This window comes from Ptychodera flava, chromosome 14, assembly GCF_041260155.1.
Source record: "Ptychodera flava strain L36383 chromosome 14, AS_Pfla_20210202, whole genome shotgun sequence".
In the NCBI taxonomy this organism is placed as follows: Eukaryota; Metazoa; Hemichordata; class Enteropneusta; family Ptychoderidae; genus Ptychodera; species Ptychodera flava.
The window spans coordinates 5,147,167-5,167,549 of NC_091941.1; the positions used below are offsets into that span (position 1 = coordinate 5,147,167).

A 20,383-nucleotide genomic window follows, 5' to 3' on the forward strand; every position below is an offset into this window, starting at 1 on the left:
GCATGCACATGGGTTCCTAATGCAAGGAATGTGTAAAAGTTACACGGAAAAGTCTGATTAAGATAAAAAGAAAATTGGCCAACTAAGCCCTTAAACCTTGCATGGTAGGGGTATACTTCTTACAACCACAACTCCCTAAAGTCATTACTTTTTGTTCATAAACAATATTGTACGTATTCCTATGTCACTGTGTCTTACCTGCCACTGCAGAAAAATGAATTGTCACTGTCACAAGTTGTCACAAGGCCAAAGTTACATCCCTGATCATTACCCCAGAGTAGATCTTGAGCATTGGAGTAATCAACCTTGTACCAGCCAGTATCTTCAAATACTGCCAATGTGATGGGATCTATCAATGTGAGATAAGGCTGCGGAAAGACGAAGTTTGCAAGCATGAAAACATTTGTACGACAAATATCAGTAGAGCATGTTGACATTATGCAACAAACCTAACAACTTGTTAATCAAAATTGATCATGTGAAAACAACAGATATGCATTTTGAAAACAGAATAAAAGATATACCATTCATAGCAGACAGTGTATGTACATGTAAAGTCATACTAGTCATAGAGACTCTTGAGAAAAACATTTTTCTTTAGGGTCTACAGTACATATATGTAGATTACATTCCATTGCTCTGTGAATCATCAATGACTGAAGTAGAATGTGCCTTGGGGACAGTTTTTGAGACACTCCAATTTTTACAATACTTTTACAGTCTGCAGACTCACTGTTAAGTCTGAAGAGCAAGTGAAGATTTCAGAGTCTTGTTATTGTGAAAACTGAAAATTTAATTTCTCCCAACAGAGTTTGGTTGCCATTTTTAATTTCAAATATCAGTCAATTTAGGTAATTTTTTTCACTAATCTCAAATTTTGCACATTACCCAATTTTCATTACTGACAATGAAGAGAATGTTTGAAATTTCCGCAGGGAAAGTTGGAGCACAAGTTAAAACTTTCTGTTTCGAGGCATGTATCAATTTCATACGACAATAACCATCTAGCAGCATTTATCTAGCATCACAACACAATGAGCAAGGTATAAATATCTAATTAGAGTCATCCACTCTATGCAGTATAAAGCTGCTTTCCTTCAATGAAATATGCCTCTTTCTGTTGTTAGAAAGACATTGATATTTAACTCGTACAATATGCAAGGATGGAAAAGTGAATATTTTTGCATTATGCTTCTAATACATTCATAACAATGCGGCCAGTATACAAACACTTACCAGACCAATGGTTGATGTCATCAGTGAGCCTAGCATTAATCTAGCCTCCCAGTGGGAACTAGCACCTGAGCTACCCTGCAGGATTTTGAAATAAATTGTGACATGATGAGTATCCAACATGTGAAAGCTGCTGACTGAGTGCGTATCTGTGAAAGCTGAAAGCCATGAGTATTTCAAAGTATGCATCTTGTGTACAATGTGACCTAGAACTCCATTGCTACGTCTTCAGAAATATAGTTTTATTTCAAATATTTAGAATCTCACTTCTGCTTTCACATCTACACATGCCAACAAGAGTTTTAAAAAAAGCTTGATTAACATTTTTGGGTAAATATTACATATAAACTTATTAAGAAGCATTTTTGTGTAAGTATGAGCATCATGAAAAAATGGACAACTCAAAGAATTGATAAAAGAAAAAGTTGTCATAGGGCCAAAGTCCCTGAAGCTACTATAGACATGGATACAAAATTAAGTATTTCCTGACTGTATGAAATTATCTCACTAAGGTCATCCTAGGGACATGTAAACCAAATATTAAAGCTGTCTGACCAGCAGTTTTGAAAAAACAAGCAACTCAATAGTTGACAGAGCTCTGCTGTGTTATGTAGAGAATAACCTTTGTGACACATGTATTGATGAAGAAGGTGGATATCTTTGATAGCTCATTTCAGGATGGCCTGACCAAAAATGGAAAAAATTCCGTAAAAATACAGATTTGCATATTTCATCAGACTATATTAGTCAATAATAGCAAATAAACGAGAGTTAATTACATTCTAGTTAAAGTAAACAAGACTTGCTTAAATCAAGATTTACGTCATAAAAAAACAGCATATATCTGTCAGGTTATAAAGAATCTTGAGCTGGTTATCTTTAATATCAGTATTTTCATCCTATTAACCAAGCACATTTTAACTTTCAAATTAACATTGTAAGTAAGTTCTGTTGAATAAGTTGAGACTGTACGTACTCAGAGAAAGCACACTGAAGAGACAAATGTTTGAAACTTAAGAAGTTCAAAGTCATCAAAAGCATTATAAGGAATCATGTTACACTTTCATTGCACTGTTTACACAGATTGCATAATTGCTATAAATAGCACATGAGGAATCTTACAGCCCAGCTTTACCATAAAAACCCTATCACTTTGACCACTCTTTTAATTGACCACTCTATTTTTTTCCTCAAAAAGTAATCTTATTTTATCCTTACCAAGTCAACCATAAATGGAAATTAGAACTTTCTCTATCTCTATTTATTCGACCACCCTATCATGACAAACTATTATGAGCAATTTCTTTTAGATAACATAAATGGTGGTTCAGAATATATCAAAGTTGGGATTCAGGAAAGTTGCCTTTACATGTTTTAATCCTCAAAGATGGTAAGCATTTCACTATGAACTGTCAAAAAAGTTGAACTTTCTAATAATTCTACACTAAAAGTATTTTGGCTTTGATGATTTCCTAATTAATTCAATTATTTAAAATCTTATTAATTATTTTTTTCTGGGTGAATTGATAGGGTTTATACAGTACAAGAATTACATACAATGTAAGTCAAATTTTGACCAAAAATGACAAAAAAATTCCTTAAAAATACACATTTGCATATTTCATCACAATTTGAACAAATCTAAGTTGGGTTATCCCTAGGGACCTGTATACTGAATAACAAAGCTGTCTGACCAGCGGTTATGAAGAAGAAGATTCTTTACCAAAAACGCCTTTTTTGGCATTAATTTGCCTATTTTCAACAATATCAAAAAATTAAAAAAAAAACAGTTTCTCAAAATCATATTTTTCATCTACACAACAAATATCAAATCAGTAAGTACTGCGGTTCTCAAGATATTTGAGTGGACGGACGCCTCACAAACGGACATACATACATACATACATACATACATACAGACTGACGACGGACGCCGGACGGATACCCATCCCAATAGCTTCTATAGACCATAGTCTATAGTAGCTAAAAAGTTGTCAGAGCATCAGCAATATCTACTTGGAAAATTTACTGACCATGTCTCTTGATTAATCTTGGAAAAAACAATTTCGTGGTTTTCATGTAAAAAGTTACTTGGAGACTGATAAGTTTTGCAGTGACCACTTCAACACACATACAATAAATCTAGGAGAAACACCAATCTGACTCTTTACTGAGAGTAAAAGTTCAGCTTTACAGTTGTTAGGAATATGTACATGTAAAACAGCTTTCACTTCAGAAACAGGCAATGCAATCCACAAAAATGTCTGGCTTACAGCTATTTATTAAATGAGGTAGAAAATTGTGCTGATGAAATACTTTTCAGAAATTAACTGAGAAATGTACCACTTTAGGGCACAGAACTTAGATTTCAGAATAGAAACCTACATTCAATTGGATTCATGATGATCATCATATAATGTACCTACCTTGTTTTCCAAAGGACCACCAAAATCATATGCTGTACAGCCAAAGTGGTCTTGTGTTTTGTTGATGACTGATGGGGTAGTCAATCTGACCTGGCCTTGTGAATCTGTTGTCAATACGTTGCTTCGATCTTCACATTGTAGACCACTGGTATCTAGTTTTAGAACATACAATCAGCAATTGTAGACTTGTCAAAAGCAAGCATCAACTTAATTTTGACAACCATTATTTATTGTTTGTTTATAAATATTACGGGAATATTTTATCTTCCTCTGTAAAGTTTTGTTTCACTGTCTGGACAGAATGGCAACTTCAGCTGATCAAAAATCATGAGAAGATATAGATGTCAAAAGAAATGTCAATCTAAGAAAATACTTTGCATGAATCCATAAAATAATGAGAAACTTCATTAAATTCAAGGTACTTTGTTTGTCTACAACCAAAATTTGCGATACTTGTCTTTTTTCTTGATATTGAAAGAGAAATGTTTAAAGTTTCCTTGACGTAAATTTTAGCAAAATTAATTTATGCAAGGATTGATGTGGTTTGAAGTTGATAAATTGTATTACATACCCATTAACATGCAAGAATAACAATTTACACCTATATTTACATAAGTGAAAGCTTTCCTAATACATATATTTGAGTCTGTTCAATTTTATGAAAAGAACAAGAACAGTTACTCACCATTGTAAGTACATTCTTTGAACTTTTCAAACAAGGAATTTGAAAACCCGAGTGCATGGAAGATTTCATGGGCTGCTGTCTGAAAGTACAATATTACACAGATTATATATATAATAATCAGAAATACAGAACCATAAAGAGAAAAGTCAGAGGTGTACCAGGCATTCACAATGAAAGCCTGATACTGTATGACACATGTTCATCATATGGTCACACATGATTTCATAAATACTTGCTGATACAGACTTGCCATTCTAGGGTACAAAATACATGACCCTTGCTGCTGCACTGTTGTGTATTGCAATTTAAGATAACATAACTTTAGCATTTGTCAGATTTGAGAAAACACAGATAAGTTGTAAAGTTGAACCTGTCCCTCAAGACTGGAAATGGATCCTAAAACATGTGACACAACATCAAGTAATATATTCAATTCAACAATATCCAATGACTGACTGCATTTCCAGATCAATACTATTTTTGGAAGATCCATTTCAAAATAAACAGTACACACTACATTCCCAACTGTGTTAATAACATAAGTAACAGCCAAGTAATTTTTAACAGAAAAAAGAGTGGACAATTATTTCTGCACTTACTAGTATGAATGTTGATTCATCATAATTATCTTCACTAAGATGGGATGGACAGAAGTTGGAATACCCTGCTATTGGACGGTCATTCTGATCCAAGTTGCAATATGCTGCATAAGCTATAATATCCTGGAACAGGATGAGACACAAGTGTTGAAATGCTACATTGGCCTTGGTGATAGCTCACTGCATATTTTAAATAAAAAAGAAGCTAAAATATATCATCTATATCCTTACTGGTGTAAGTGGAAAGTTGACTTGTGAATGATACAGGTAAAACTTGTATATGCAGAAACAAAGAAAACTAATAATTTGATTTTAAAACTCGCAATAAATACTTAGTACATCAGTATCAAAGTCAACTCACCCCTGAGTTACAAGTAGATGTGTGTTTTGCTCTGACATAGAGAATAAAGTCTGTATCAACAAGTCCTGCACCGTTGGGGAAGTATTCTGTTGTTGGCTCTGGATCGCTGTCATTCCATTCCCAAAGACCTTCAAGGTGATCATCAGGAATCTATGGTAAAGAAAAGGAAAATTTGTTTTTCTAATGAATACAAAACCTTTATCATATCATTGTTGTAAACCACTGAAATCTTTACGACAACAGTTGGAGATGTTGTGTTACTTTAGTGACTTTGCATAGCACAATAGAGTGGATATGAAACTCTGGCTTGCAGGAATGTACGTGACAAAAATTCCACCAAAAGGAGACTTTACACCAAAAAATTGTCTGAAAAATAAAGTTAATTACACAAAGATTTCCCAGGGATACCGTAATTGTCAGCTTAAAGGCCTTTCACCCCCAGTTCCCTGTATACAGCTCCAACTTTACATAGAAAACAATGGAATTGGGACAAACCATGGTGGTGAAAGGCTTAAAGGTGTCTCAACAGATGAATTATTATGGTTCAATATTTTGTTCTACAGTAGAGGGAAACACAGTCAGCAAAATAAGCTCTGCATACTTGATGTAAGACCGTACTTGATTGTACTTTTGTAGAGCCTCTGAGGTATAGTGGAATGGTATGATTACCATAATCAGAAAGTTCATGCAACAGTGATGTTCTCAGTCTGTAATTTCACTGATCTGAAACTTAGCTTTCAATGCAAACATTGCATGATGAAGGGAGACTTGAGAATGTTTTGTTTTCCATGCTTGTATGTCAAAGGCCATACCTTGAAATTATCCAGGCAATACTCCCCTGCATATCCATCATCTACGTCTGCACACCTATTGGGAAAATATAGAATTTCTGATTCAGCATTCATTTGAAGGGAAGTGGCTGATGAAGAAATTTTCCTTACAAGAACTAGTCAATGCCGCAAATGATGAATTTTATTGTCAGCTAAAGTTTCAAATTGTTTGAATAGACAATTGTAAGATCATTCATGCATTCATCATTCATGCATTCTTTCTTCCATAAAATGGCTAGGCTAGTGTAAAGAGTTACTTTCATAGACAGCAACAATGATAATAAAATGAATTTAGGTAAATTTTCTGGTGTAGATGAAGAGACATATTTCTTTTAATGTTTTCAAACAATCTACTTAATCAACCTTTTAAGCTAATGATACAGTGGAATTTTCATCAATATTTAGCACTCTGCTAAGTTTTCTATTGGTTTAAGGCGACCGAACAATACGTATACAAAATGTTTAGAACATACTTGTTGATATTTGGTCCATCAAAGTATGTAGCCTCACATGATCCACTGGTTCTTGACAGCAAAAGTGGTCCAGATACTGGTATCACTGTAAGATCACAAAATACATAAAAATCAGATTACATTGCTCAAATCTTTCATGTTAAACAACAACATGAATGTATAAGTTTGATTAATTTACCATAACATACCTCGAAAAACTCGAAAAAAGCCAAGATAACTAGTTCTCTGACAAGGTCATTAATTTCAACAGGGAAACCACCTTGATATGCACTCTGAGGTCATTTGAGGACAAAAATGCAGTCTGAGTCCTAACACCCCAATACCTGACACTTTGCCTGTTTTTTGAATACTTTTTGTTCAATGTTTTCTATAATATCTTGATCTACTCCCTGACAGAATGTTGAAACACCCAGTAATTGATGTTTTCTACAGTTTGTGGTCATATGATGGGCATAATAATTGTTGAAAAATCATATGTTAAACAGAAATTAAGTTGGATGTATTTTTATAGGATAACAGGCCCTAGATCAGCCCAATAATTTTCAGAAAGCTGACATCAACTATGAATTAATAAAAAAATGGTGGTTTTTTTTTAATGGTGATAATTGAACTTGGTGCTGCTTGTAAGTAAACCAACGTATTAACTGTAATGATTTGGGTGGAATATTTAGAGCAGTTGCTGAGAATAATAACTCTAATGTTACACCTTGGGAGGCAAATGATTTGAATTACATGGTTACAATGAGAACCATGAAAAGAAACCTAATGACCAATTGTTATGGTTAGGTTACCCAACTTACAGAAAACTTTCACATGATCCATTCATCCCATTCCTTGGTTTTACACCAATCACTATATAGTTATAAATTAGGTAAGACAAATTTAGTTTTACAGATAAAAGTGTAGTATCTATAAAAAATAGCGCCAATGGCACTTGATCACAACTGGCACATTGTGAAACTACTCTATCTCTGGGTACACCTGTACATGAAATACTGAATGGGTAGGTGCTGCGGGTTTGGAGTTTGTCAGTAAATGCACACAGAAAAACAAAGTCCCGAGTAGCGAATTCCAGCCATTTTCAAACCACACTGTTTGTCAGTGGGGTAAGCAATATTCGCAAAAATCACATTTCCAGGCTAATAGTAGGTATACCACACGAACATGCTACGGCTTCTGAAAACGCTGAGTGTGTAAGCGTGTGGGAATTTTCGAAGCATTTTTTCTCGTTTTTATTTGGCAAATTATCAGCAAATACCTCAATACTTCAAGTTACCCCTTTCTTCTCAATCGTTTCCTGGAGTGTCAAAGTCATACGAACGAAAATGAGTGAAAAATTTCGATGCAAAATTCGTGCATCGGCGAGAGCGGCGGCCATGTTTTCAACGTGCTATTTTTAGACCACTGAGCCTGTGTATACACAGCGTAGTATCGCATTGAGCCAAAGCGTAAAGAGACTGAAAGTATTCATAGATAGATAGCCCATGATTCGACCTTTATTTCATGTTTTTCGTTTGAATTTTGGCCAAATAGTCGCTTTTTAGCGGGTTTTGAATTTTTTAAAGCCTCTAAAAACATTAAAATGACTTTTAATTAACAAACGAAATAAAAAAATAAGAAATTTAATTAATTATCTACAAAATAAAAATATTTTTGACAAGCTGAATCATGCAGCTCAAAAGCGAACGATCATCATTTTGGACGAGTGTGAGCGATTTTCGCGGGGATTCCCCAGATCTGCCATTCATAGCTGCGGCGCTCGAAAACGCAGTCAGTTTCTGTGAAACGGGATGAAATTTTCTCTCAGCTAGGCGTTTCTAGTTACTCTTTAGAAATGTTACTTATTTATCAGTTGTTGTTTTACCGTTTCATGACACACTTTTTTGATTCAATCACTTGTTGACCTGAAAAACAACGATATTTAGTACTCTTTTTCTACAGACCTTAGTAAGTAGCTGCCGGTACGGCTGTCAAAATACAATCGTTTTCAAAGAACATTTTGAGTGAACTTTGTAAATGAACATTCTGAACCATAGTGTAATGTTATGCTTGGAATTTTGTTGCCTTTGAGATTAATTCGTAAATATTTTTATAATGATAGTTTAAGTTATAGTTATTTTTTGTGTTCCTTTCCATTATCAAACATCGACAAGAATGAAACTACATGTAGCCCTAATCACTTAAATGAGAATTATGTGTTACTTTCCGGTTTTGTAATAGGTTTAGAAAAAAATAAGTTGATTTCTTTTGATCCTTTCTACATATTGGTATTTTTTCCTGGTTGAAAGTTACTAATATCCTTGATCCTTAGTCTCTACAATCTTAGGAAAAAATGAAACGATTGATTTAATAAAAGAAACTTTATTGTGACACAGTTCAGTCATTTTCATTACTCTGAAGTTCAAAATTCAGTGTGCTATACTCCTATCTTGGCAGTGCTGAACTCTTCTGTAGTAGTATCTGCAATTGAAGATTACTTCACAACAGTTTCAAATTCCATTTACTTTCAATTTGATTTTTTCCAACAACCAAAAAATATTGTGGATCATGGTAAGATTAAAATCTCACATATTCTAATGGTACAGTAATATCTAATTATATAATTGAGGCGTTAATAAAAAACAAAAAATGCATGTTTAGGAAATTATGAAATGTAAATCAGAGCTGTTGAAGATCGTTTAATTTTCAGGGTGTTGCAAATTGTGTATATAAGTATGTCCAGTTCTGAGATGAGCTGTCTTGGCATACAAAAGGAATTTGTTGATAACTGATAATTTAATAAAAAGAATGGTTGCCATGGCAACATTTGGTGTAGGTTATTTTTGTGAAAGTAGATATTCCTTCATCAAAATTTTGATATGAACTTCATAAACATTTCAAAACTTTAAATTTTCATAGCCAGTTGTTAACTAACCATGCCATGGCATGAAGGTTTCTCAGCATATATACGTATGTGTACGCCACCAGCACTCATTCAAAGCGAGAAATTTGCATAAATGGGTTTTTCTGTCACATTTTTTCATCATTTAGAGTAGTTTTGTTGCTGAATGTTCATTGGTACTCATAACAAAGGGTTTTCTACAGATAAAAACCCAGAAAAGATGGTCTGACACTATGAAATATTTGCTCAGACTTTGCGTATACATTTGTACATGGTAACTTTTCATATTTTATCACCCAATGTGAATGTCATTTTTTGTACAAAAGTGACATTTTTGGTCAAAATTACAATGATCTGGAGAAAAGTTTACCATATATCTATTTGAAACTTGTTGAAAAATTGTTTTTCTTTGCTGATATGCTTTGTTTGCACTTTTTAAATGTCAATGTTCTTGACTAGACTTTGACAAACATGGCTAATTTTCATATTTTCCCTTTTTTGGTTGTCCGGCAAAGGCACATTTTGCAGTTAAGTCAAATTTCAGTCTACATTTCTGACTATCTAATTACATTTCCTGCATGAACTTTCCTTTTTTTAATTACATACAGTAGTAGTGCATATAGATTAACAATGCTTTGTAAGTTCACCAATAATTTTGCATCAGAATGACTGTAAATCTGCCAAAATTTGTATTTTTCAGTCATTTTGTAAATTTTTCCGCGATGCAGAATCAGACAAACTGTCATATTTGGATGCGTTTACGTCAAAGAGTAAATTTCCTTTGGTCAAAGATTTAATTATTTGTAAAAAGAAGTTACTTTTAAGGGAAACACCTAAGTCCGCGGCAATGCACCCTTTATCCTTCCAAAATCACCCTGAATAAAATGCAGCCGGAATTTTCAACGTGCTCGCACGCGCAAACGACTACGGCGCGACGAAAAGAGAATTTGAAGTAGACGACATTTATGAAAATGAGCTCCGAATCCCATGGGCGCGAAAGGGCTCATGGGAGAAGCGGGCGTGACGTCATCGGCGATACACAGACGTGTGTTACAACGCTCTACAGCGTTAGAGTCTATGACTATAGTAGTGCAGTTTTATAAGTTTTGATCTCTGCGCGTTACAGCTTTTTATTGATTGCTCAGTAGCATGCAAAATGGTTTACTGTTGTGCAGTTGGGTGCAAAAATGACTCAAGGAAGAAACAAAAACGGTGTCAGTTTTTACCGATTCCCCACAAGTCAGCTTTTCCGGAGACAGTGGCTCAAGAAAGTCGGGAGAGGTGATAACTTGTTAAAAACTGTAAAAGACGCAAAGTTATGTTCTGCACATTTCAAGGATAATTGTTTTATAAGGGATTTGAAGGTAAGTTTTCAATCATTTTTGATCCCCTTGCGAATATATTAGAGAAATATAAAAAATACTGGTCGCGGTTAATTGCTGAGACCATGGGGGTAGCAGAGACTGCTACCTCCATGCTGAGACATTACGACTCATCTGGAATTAACGGTACTTTGTTATGGATACAGACACGGTCCCTCCATAAAGGATCGTGATACAGATGAGAGTAGCTTGAAATCGCGATCAGAAATTTTGCAGAAATGTGGATTTTTTCGTGATGGGATGTTTCAGCAGCTTCAGTACGTGTATTTCATGTCCCGCGGCAGGTGATTTGGACAAAAAAAAAAACACAGTGGGAGGATGTCAGTCTGCGGGTGATTAGGCTTGTCGAACGAGGCGTCAAAGTGTGGCTTGTTTCCGCACAGATAGTTTAACTTCCGTACATGGTATACAATGCGAAGTGTTAATTATTGGATACACAGAAAAAACGCCTGTTTAGTAAATTGAGCACGAAAACCAACATAAAGTACGTGTAAAATTCCTTTGAAACATTTTATTTCACTACACGGCAACTGTGATGTATTAGTGGAATACTGATTCATTCGTCGCAAATTGAAAGTCACTGCTAGCCTTTTGGCAAATCACGGTTACTCTTGGCATGGGGCTCCTTTTTGAGCTCCATGCTCTGAGGCAAATTTACATTCATGAGTTCGAATATGTCGACAAATTCACAGACAAAACAAATCCAGCGAATCTCTTTGTGTTGTAAAACTATACCTTGTCTTATACACGCATGTCCAGTCAGATCGGGCAGCAGGTAATTATAAATGTTTTTATTCACCACGGAATGACTGACTGGTGTGTTTATAATTGCTTTGGTGTTTGCAAACTTTTCCTGTCGTCAATCGAATTTATCTCACACGGCAACGTGTTTCCTCATATAAATCAAGTGATATTGGATCTGAAAGCAAGAACGATTACAGAAATTACTTTGTCGATACTTCCATCGAAACCATGTTGTAACCAATTTGTAATATTATTTCTGAATGTCTTTTTCAGCATGAAATGCTCGGTACTAAGCTACGTCGACAGTTGAAAGACGATGCTGTTCCTACGATGTTCAAACACTTGTCATCCCCCAAGAAGAGGATGTTCAGTGCAAAGAGAGAGTCGCGGAAAACAAACGAGTCAGGTAAAGTTAATCGATTTGGAACGTCGAACTTGGTCGTCGTACTCTTGTTTTCGAAACTTAAGGTTTAATACTTTTGAAAATTTTAAAGACACAATTTTAAAGTACAAAATTTATGTTTACGTACGGTTTTTCCCCTACAGATTGTCAATAGCCTGACTACAGAAAGTCCCCAATTACCCGAGATGTACGCCAATGATGATACTACAATTGAAGCCAACAGCTGCGATGCTTCAACTCAGGTGAGAATTAACCATAAGAAAAATCCTTTTCAATAACAACGTAGCCGGTTTTGACAAAAACAACAACAATATTAATAATAATGATAATAGTAATAATAATAATTATAATTCCATTTTTATAGGCCTACACGTCATCGATAAACGTTGGCACGCAAACTGAGACAGTGTGTTCATGTAGCTGTTACAACATCGAGAATCCCCACTGTATGTCTGTAAAATTGGACCATCCATACTCTAGCGACACGTTTTCATCAACGAAGAGGCGGAATAACGCAGGAAATTCCCCGATATCTGTACCGACGCCATTACAATGTACAAATGACACTGATATAGAAATAGATCCACTGGTACAAGACCTGTCTTTTATGGTTGACGGTGAAGAATTTCCTACGCACACAAACGCAGTTTGTGAGATCACTGCCAGGTTACACAACGCCATAGAGGATGTAGGGTGTGAGAACAGTCCTCACGTGCACTATGACAGATTTGACAAAGGTGATTTCGATCCTACCATGGCACTAAGAATTGTCGACGACCTTGAAAATAAATGTTCTCTCTTAAATGTATCGATGTCAAGTATTGTTGATACAGATGATACATTCACTGCTGAAAGCGATAGTGACGAAAGCGAAAGTGGGAAGACAATTGACGACTCCGAAGGAGAACACGAGAAAGACTTTCTTGGTGACAGGAAATTCATCGTGTTTGAAAGCTGCCTGGATATACTATTCAAGAGGTGTTCGGAATGCGGAGAAATTGTAACAGAAGTCTCAAGAAGTACAAACGGATCAATGTTGACAGTAAAGATGACATGCATACGTTCACATAACGTTATCTGGCGCTCACAGCCAATTATAAACGAATGTCTGTCGGCAATTTACTTACGGCTGCCGCAATACTTTTCAGTGGGAACACGTTCAATCGTATAGCACAGTGCTTCTCATTTCTCAATCTCACGTTCTTTAGCGAGGTTACCTATTTGTCAACACAAAATAGGTATCTGTTTCCCGTCATTAACACTGCATGGGAAAGAGAATCAACACAAGTTAAAGCCGACCTGCGAAATATGGAGACAGTGAAGCTATCCGGCGATGGACGCTGCGACTCTCCTGGATACAGTGCAAAATACGGACTGTACTCGTTTATCGAACAGAGCAGCGAGAAAGTGGTCGATTTTACAGTTACCCAAGTGTCGCAGGTTGCAAACTCTAACGCGATGGAAAAGGCAGGCTTTAAGAAAACCTCGATCGAATTCTAACCGACGAAGTCAAAGTGTCAACAGTAGCAACTGACAGGCATCTACAAATCGCCAACACCATGAAGAAAGATTACCCTGAAATTTCCCATCAGTTTGATGTCTGGCACGTCGCGAAGTCTATAACCAAACGGCTAACCGAGTACACCAAGAGGAAGAAATACAAAGATTTGAAGCCATGGGTTCAGTCCGTCTCAAACCATCTGTGGTGGAGCGCCGCAACGTTGTGATGGAAATCCAGATATCCTTCGGGAAAAATGGCTGTCCATCGTTCATCATACTGCCAATGTCCACGATTGGGATGGATGTACACACTTCCATGGCTGTGCCCACCCACCGCTTGAGAGAGACGACGAGAAAGCCATCAAGTGGTTGAAAATAGGAGAACCAAGCCATGACGTACTGAAAGAGGTGGTCTTTGATAAAAAGATCCAGGCAGCTGCTGAGAAGCTTTCAGAATTCTGCCATACTGGTAGTTTGGAGTCATTTCATGCTTTGCTTACCAAGTACTGTCCAAAGCGACAACATTTCTCATATAAAGGTAAAATTAATCTTACAAATAATCTTACCTTATTGCAGTGTCATTATCATACAGTACGTCAAAAATATTGTTTCTCACATCTCGCGTTGCACTGTTAATTTCATGGTTAAGAACGTGTTTTTATGTGTACATTTGAATATTGACTATATAAAAAATACTATTTACAATTTAATATTTTTGATATCTTACAGGTATGGTAGCGAGAGCACAACTTGCTGCATTAGACCATAATGCAAACTCCGGCAGAAACCACGCATCGATTACGAATGGTGACAGACAAGGGGAACATAGGTACAGGACTGTGTTCCCAAAGAACAGGAAGGCATGGGTGGCTAAACCAATTAAGGAGAAGAAATCCTACTGTCATGTCAGTGAAATGATGTGTGATGTCATCGGAAGAAGAAGGAGTGGCCGTGAAGATGGAAACATCAACGTTCCAGACTTACCTGCCAATATCGCACCAACTCCAAGACCCCCTGTTGAAGATGTTGTTACCGCACACCTGACTAGATTCCGCCAGTAACTCTTAATTCGATAATATTGTCAATAATGCCGAATCAGCATGGCGTACCTTCCTTACGGATATAGAGTTTCTGAACTTCGATGAATATGCACAATAGAGTTTCGATGGGTTGCAAGGGGGTTGTGTTTAAATACATCGATTTTTAGATGTGACCCTCAGAAAACGGTAGGTTTCAGAAAATGAACGCATAACGTTTTTAAAATGTAAAAAATAGGGCAGAAGAACCGATCAGAAAACCGGAAAATGGGGCTTGTCAAAAATATTACACATTCACCCGACGCTAACAGAGATTATTTCTTGATATTTTATTTACACCATTCCTCTATCAGTCTTAGTATACACACATTAAAATGGAAGGTGACAATCTTTAAAGCCAACGTACTCTCCGGACTCTTCTGGATACAACTTTCTAATGGCCAATACAACACAGGCGGGAATAACTCTCCTTACTCGCCGTCCAAGCCTTCCGTAGATCCAATAAGTGAACTGTGTATATGCTGCCCAGCGATACGTACTACAGATAAACGACACAGAAAACTTTTTTGAGTAAGGTTTGGCAGTCATGACGTTGCATCGATATATTAGTCTTTTATAGTCTTTCATTCTTATGCAAACTCAAATGTACATGTGTGAAACGCTTACGAGAAAGTGAATCTCTCCATGCACAGAAGTAGCTGATTCAGGGAATAGCAATTCTCTTACATGAAACTAAACGTGATTTTTCTAAATAACTAAGAGCTAGAAAATATCAATCTACAGATCGATCAAACTCAGGTATCCATCTTAAACTTTCAGTGTACGTCATCTTTCATGCATTCATGTATTATGTAAATGTACCAAGATCGATGTTCTCTATGGGTGTGAATTGACACTGGGAAGTGCCTGTAAACAACACAAAATTTGAATAAAGCTAGTCGTAGAGCTGAAAAAAAGCTACGAACTATCAGCTAAGGAAATAAAAATGCATTGAGAAATTGAGAACTTACCGATTTTCGACTGGATTGGTAATTTTATCGCAACGCAGGTCTTGCAACCTCAATAGTGCAGTTTCCAGAACAGCTTGGTTTAGGCAAACAGATTGAAAAGTTGTGCCGCTTGTGATACATGTCTCACCTATGTAGAAAATAAAATAAAGTTTGAGTTACAGTAAGTAGCATTGAGTATAAAAGCTGGCTCGACGGTTCGTCGTTCAATTACCAGTAGGAAAACGTAACACTCGACGATTTTCCATAGCGTAGACGGATGATAGACGCGATGAGCTTCTTGAAAGTCAGTTACAAAAATATATCAAGTTTCGTTTTCTGAACCTTACGGTGAAGTCAGTTGACAGAACATGCAAACTTAGTACTTACCTTCTAACTTCTGTTCGATGGCATCATTCTCAAGGCAGCAAACACACTCTGACAGTAATGGCATCGCTATACAATTTTCACAGTGACACCAGTCACTGTTAGTCTGCCGACTTGAATCTTCAGTACTGTCAGAGCCAACACTGTCATCACTCTCATCTTGATCGTCACTGCTGTTGGTATGGTTTGATTTCAGTCGGGGAAAAGAAACACTCTGTGTCAGAAATATCGCTGTCCGAACTCTCCATAGTCAGTCTTGCGAACGCGCTAAGACTGTTCACGCAGATTGTCAGTGGGCTACACAATCGTCTGTGTATCGCCGATGACGTCACGCCCGTTCCTCCCATGAGCCCTTTCGCGCCCATGGGATTCGGAGCTCATTTTCATAAATGTCGTCTACTTCAAATTCTCTTTTCGTCGCGCCGTAGTCGTTTGCGCGTGCGAGCACGTTGAAAATTCCGGCTACATTTTATTCAGGGGTGATTTTGGAAGGGATAAAGGGTGACATGCGCTGGACTTAGGTTTCCCTTTAAATACTTTTAGCAACATATTTGTTACAGAGTCATGTATTTCAGGGAAAACAAGCCTATTAAAATCTATAATTTCAGCAATTTTAACTTTTTTTCAATACTATGACCTTCGGCCGCGAGGTTTTACATACACAAAAATCTTCATAACTTTTGAATGACTGAACCGATTTTGACCAGATAAAAAGCATTTTTCATCATTTTCCAAGCCCTCTTTGGAAATTGCATTAAAAAAGCAATTTAGTGATTTTAAAATTTTCACTTGGTATACCGTAAAATAGACTATGTTTTACGAAATCACACGTCCTTATTACAAAATAAAACGATCTTTGTCTTCAAATCAATGCGCCAGTAAACAGGTCCAGCAGCGGGTTATGTCATCAAGTCTGTAATGTTAAGGGTCATAACAAATGTGAGAGATCTAAAACATTAAATATGTTGTTTTTTATCAATTTTATTACCAAAAGCGCATGAAAATCTCTGATACTTTGAATCAGCCATCCTGCATATTTGTAACATTCATCAAAACTCATTTCTGTTCCACAACTCATTAAATAGTCCACAATGCAGGATGGTGTACATTCCAAAACTACATATATGAAAGACCCCTAAAATCAATTAGTTAAAGGGGGGGTTAGAAATTTCCCAAAACTATCTAACTGCTGCTCCGTTTGGCTCCATTTTCGGAATCGGAACCTTGGAATTAGTCTGAATATCTCTACCAAATATCAATGCAGTCTGTTCAGCGGTTTTTGACTTTTTGTCGTTTACGGAAAATGGACACTGTCCACCACCGGTTGAAGCTAACCCTATATCACAACTTCCAGATGTGATAGTGACCTATGGTCATTATGTTAAAAATACCGCCAATGGCGCTTGGACATTATGACCGCCTAGTATCATCGGCATTTATCAACAACCACACTCACTGTGAATTAGACAGACCACGAAGTCAATGAGCAACATATAGCTGAAAGACTATTTTTCACATTGCGATTTTAAGCTCATCTTTATGAGAAAAGAGACATGTAACGGTATATGTATATGGAGAAAAAAGCAGAATTGTAAATTGTTTGTTAAGTGACAATCATATATGCATCTCTTGAAATTTTGTGGTTATAAGGTATAACAGTAGTGTAAGAATAATGAGGTATGAATAAGTTAGTAAAGCTAAGTTGACAGTAATTAAGATTACAAAATTATACACTAAGCTGGGGAAATCTGATTGAAATAAATGTTGAAAAGTAGCAAAGTCATGGTCATCTTTTGTCTAATACCTTGTGTAAGTTCATGAACTTTACATAAATCTTGCTATAGATTTGTTGCTAATGGGCAATAACTGTGTTTCAGATCATTGAGAGCAATCTATCCATGACAGGTTTAAATTGTAATATACTTCTATTTAAAGGAGAGAAACTTCTCAAATAATTTTTTTCCCTGTAATTTGCTGTGAGAACACATGGACAGATGCTCAGGACTCTATGCTGGTGCTACCTTGATAACTAACCTACAACTTGTAACGTCATTGTCTAACCTGTTCACCCCAATTTCCTGTAGACAGGTCCACACTCTCCATTGATAACAATGGGTTTGGGCCATACCATTGTAGTGAAAGACTGTAACATGTGAGGTTGTGGATACTTAATCTCTGGAATGTCAAAGTCTGTATATTGACTCAAGGATGTTTACTTAACAAATGCCTAGGGTCATCTCAAAAGTGAGAATCTAAACTATGAAATATGTTTTTTTTTAATGCTTTTGATGCCCAAAAGACCATAGAAATCTCTTATACTTCGAATCAGCCATCCTGCATATTTCTAACATTCATCAAAACCTCATTTCTGTTCAACAACTCATAAAACAGTCCACAATGCAGGATTGGTGTACATTCCAAAACTACATATATGAAAGACCCCTAAAATCAATTAGATAAAAAGGGGGGTTAGAAATTTCCCAAAACTATCTAACCGGCACTCCGTTTGGCTCCATTTTTCGGAATTGGAACCTTGGAACCAGTCTATGTATCGGTATCAAATATCAACGCAGTCTGTTCAGCAGTTTTTGACTTTTTGTCGTTTACGGAAATGGACGACATCAAACACCGGTTGAAACCACCTCTATATCACAACTTCCAGTTGTGATAAAAATTGTGTGATTTAATATTTTTAGTTTTTAATGTTTCAATTTGTTGTAAAAACTTTACATGTACAACAATTAGCATACACTCTATATATCTCTGTCAAGATTTTTGGTTCCATGAGACGTTGTAGTTCTTCACTGGTAGTATAAGCACATCTGCCTTGTTCTAGCTTTGGAAAATATCAGCGTTAACATCTCTGTATCTAAATTATTTATGACTTTTTTAACTCATCTGGCTAATCTTGTAGTTGAAGAAACACAAACTGACCATTTGAAAGTACAAAGTTGTATTTCAATACAATTTGTCAACTTGCAGTTCAAACTTAGTCATAGAAGTGTCAATGCAGAATGACAAAAGTAGTATTCGTTCATGAAATATCCAACATTTGCTCTTGTAGGAACAAGATGTGTCACAGTGCACAAAATTCATCTTGGGTAGATGCTGTAATACAGCAAGATGATCATTTGTACAAGCGGCACAAGGCAACAATTGACAGCTTTCTGTCTGCTGTCTTAACAAAATGCCATTTTGGACTCTGAAACATTTTCCGGCACTTTGGCAAATCTTTGAAACCACTGAAAGGAAAATCTTTAAATAATTTTACCCATTATTCTTCTTAAAGATATTCATGGGCAGTGAAAGCTTCAATTGCAGTAAACTGGAAAGAAGTCTTCTTGAGCAATAAGCAGAACTGCTTGTTCCTGTCACTCTAAAATAACATCAAACCCCAAGAAGGTAAGGAGCCTTTGATTGCATCCACTTGACTGAACTTTTCTTGCACTGCAATTCAATATTATCATTCGGCAGCAGTCTACAACTTTAACAGTGCAGGAATGAAGGTAAAAATGTTTCTTACCAGAGAGAAACCCTTGTATAATTCTGATAGCTCGTCTCACGACCCTCTGTAAACGTTCTTGCCGTAGTTCATCAAGTTCTTCGTCAAGATTGGAAAACATCACTTCGATCCTGATAGGTTCATAGTGGTCCTCAGCAACCGATCTCTTCCATCTTAACGTGGACCTCTTACTATATTGCACGTAACTCCTTGAAACATTGGTTGGTTGAATGTCGTCAGAGATACACACTGGTGTCGCGGAGTAGGTGTTCATTTTCGGGCAAAGGGCTGCCGTCGTACAAAGAAGTAAAAGTAGCCATCCTGGCCCAATTACCATGTCTCGCGGGTACGACTACTTCTTTTGTGATTAGGGTCGGTAACTGACACACGCCCGGTGTACCTGTCTGTTCCGACGGCGAATATGTCAACTTCGACCGCACAGAGCTTTGTATATATAGTCAGACAATGTCTATTGTAATCTGGTGTATACTGACGTAGTTGAAGTTTCTGGTGGCATTTCTAGCCTATTCCTTCCAGTTCATTTGATCCATATTTAGCCAAACATAACCTCCTGTATCATTCCTCATGGTTTTCTCGATCGCATATTGTTAGAGAACACCAAAAAGTTACCATGCCTCCTGTTGTTCGTGCCAAACTTTCCTCACTTCAGAGCACTCGCTACGACACTACACACACGACATGTTTTCAAAGTAATGCCTATACCTGTTCGGATTTTTGGCATTGCCGTTAAATAAAACAATTTTACCTTACGTTACGACGAAACAAGGGTAGTAGCAGATGTTTCAACAACAAATTGAGCACATGAAAATATTCCTCCCGCGATGATTTTACTATTTTCCCTCGTTTCAATGTCTCTCACCTGAGTGTAAAAATGTCAGCGGAGCGGTGCGGTACGGTAAGTAATCTACATCTTATTTACATCTCATTACTTCA

At 36.5% G+C, this 20,383-nt stretch overlaps 2 protein-coding genes across 3 annotated transcripts in view; one reads left to right on the forward strand and one right to left on the reverse strand.

The window, feature by feature from the left end:
- The window catches only part of LOC139149049 (ciliated left-right organizer metallopeptidase-like), a 34,546-nt gene extending 14,169 nt beyond the window's left edge, over nucleotides 1-20,377 (reverse strand). Inside the window, exons 1-9 of one of the 2 annotated variants that reach the window (XM_070720568.1) lie at nucleotides 19,451-20,377; nucleotides 6,608-6,692; nucleotides 6,117-6,171; nucleotides 5,305-5,454; nucleotides 4,944-5,066; nucleotides 4,345-4,423; nucleotides 3,660-3,811; nucleotides 1,237-1,311; nucleotides 199-368 (exon numbers count right to left, since the gene is read on the reverse strand). In XM_070720568.1, the coding sequence (XP_070576669.1) occupies nucleotides 199-368; nucleotides 1,237-1,311; nucleotides 3,660-3,811; nucleotides 4,345-4,423; nucleotides 4,944-5,066; nucleotides 5,305-5,454; nucleotides 6,117-6,171; nucleotides 6,608-6,692; nucleotides 19,451-19,766 (1,205 nt within the window). In that variant the 5' untranslated portion in view covers nucleotides 19,767-20,377. Of the gene's footprint in view, nucleotides 1-198; nucleotides 369-1,236; nucleotides 1,312-3,659; nucleotides 3,812-4,344; nucleotides 4,424-4,943; nucleotides 5,067-5,304; nucleotides 5,455-6,116; nucleotides 6,172-6,607; nucleotides 6,693-14,960; nucleotides 15,094-19,450 lie in introns of those variants that run through there. The other variant, XM_070720569.1, reaches the window with a different exon arrangement.
- On the forward strand, nucleotides 13,326-14,689 carry LOC139148866 (uncharacterized). Its single transcript, XM_070720294.1, has 3 exons — nucleotides 13,326-13,488; nucleotides 13,756-14,055; nucleotides 14,247-14,689. Exons 1-3 carry the CDS (start codon nucleotides 13,326-13,328, stop codon nucleotides 14,576-14,578), a joined length of 795 nt encoding a protein of 264 aa, XP_070576395.1. The 3' UTR covers nucleotides 14,579-14,689.
- Nucleotides 20,378-20,383: the final 6 nt, after the last annotated feature.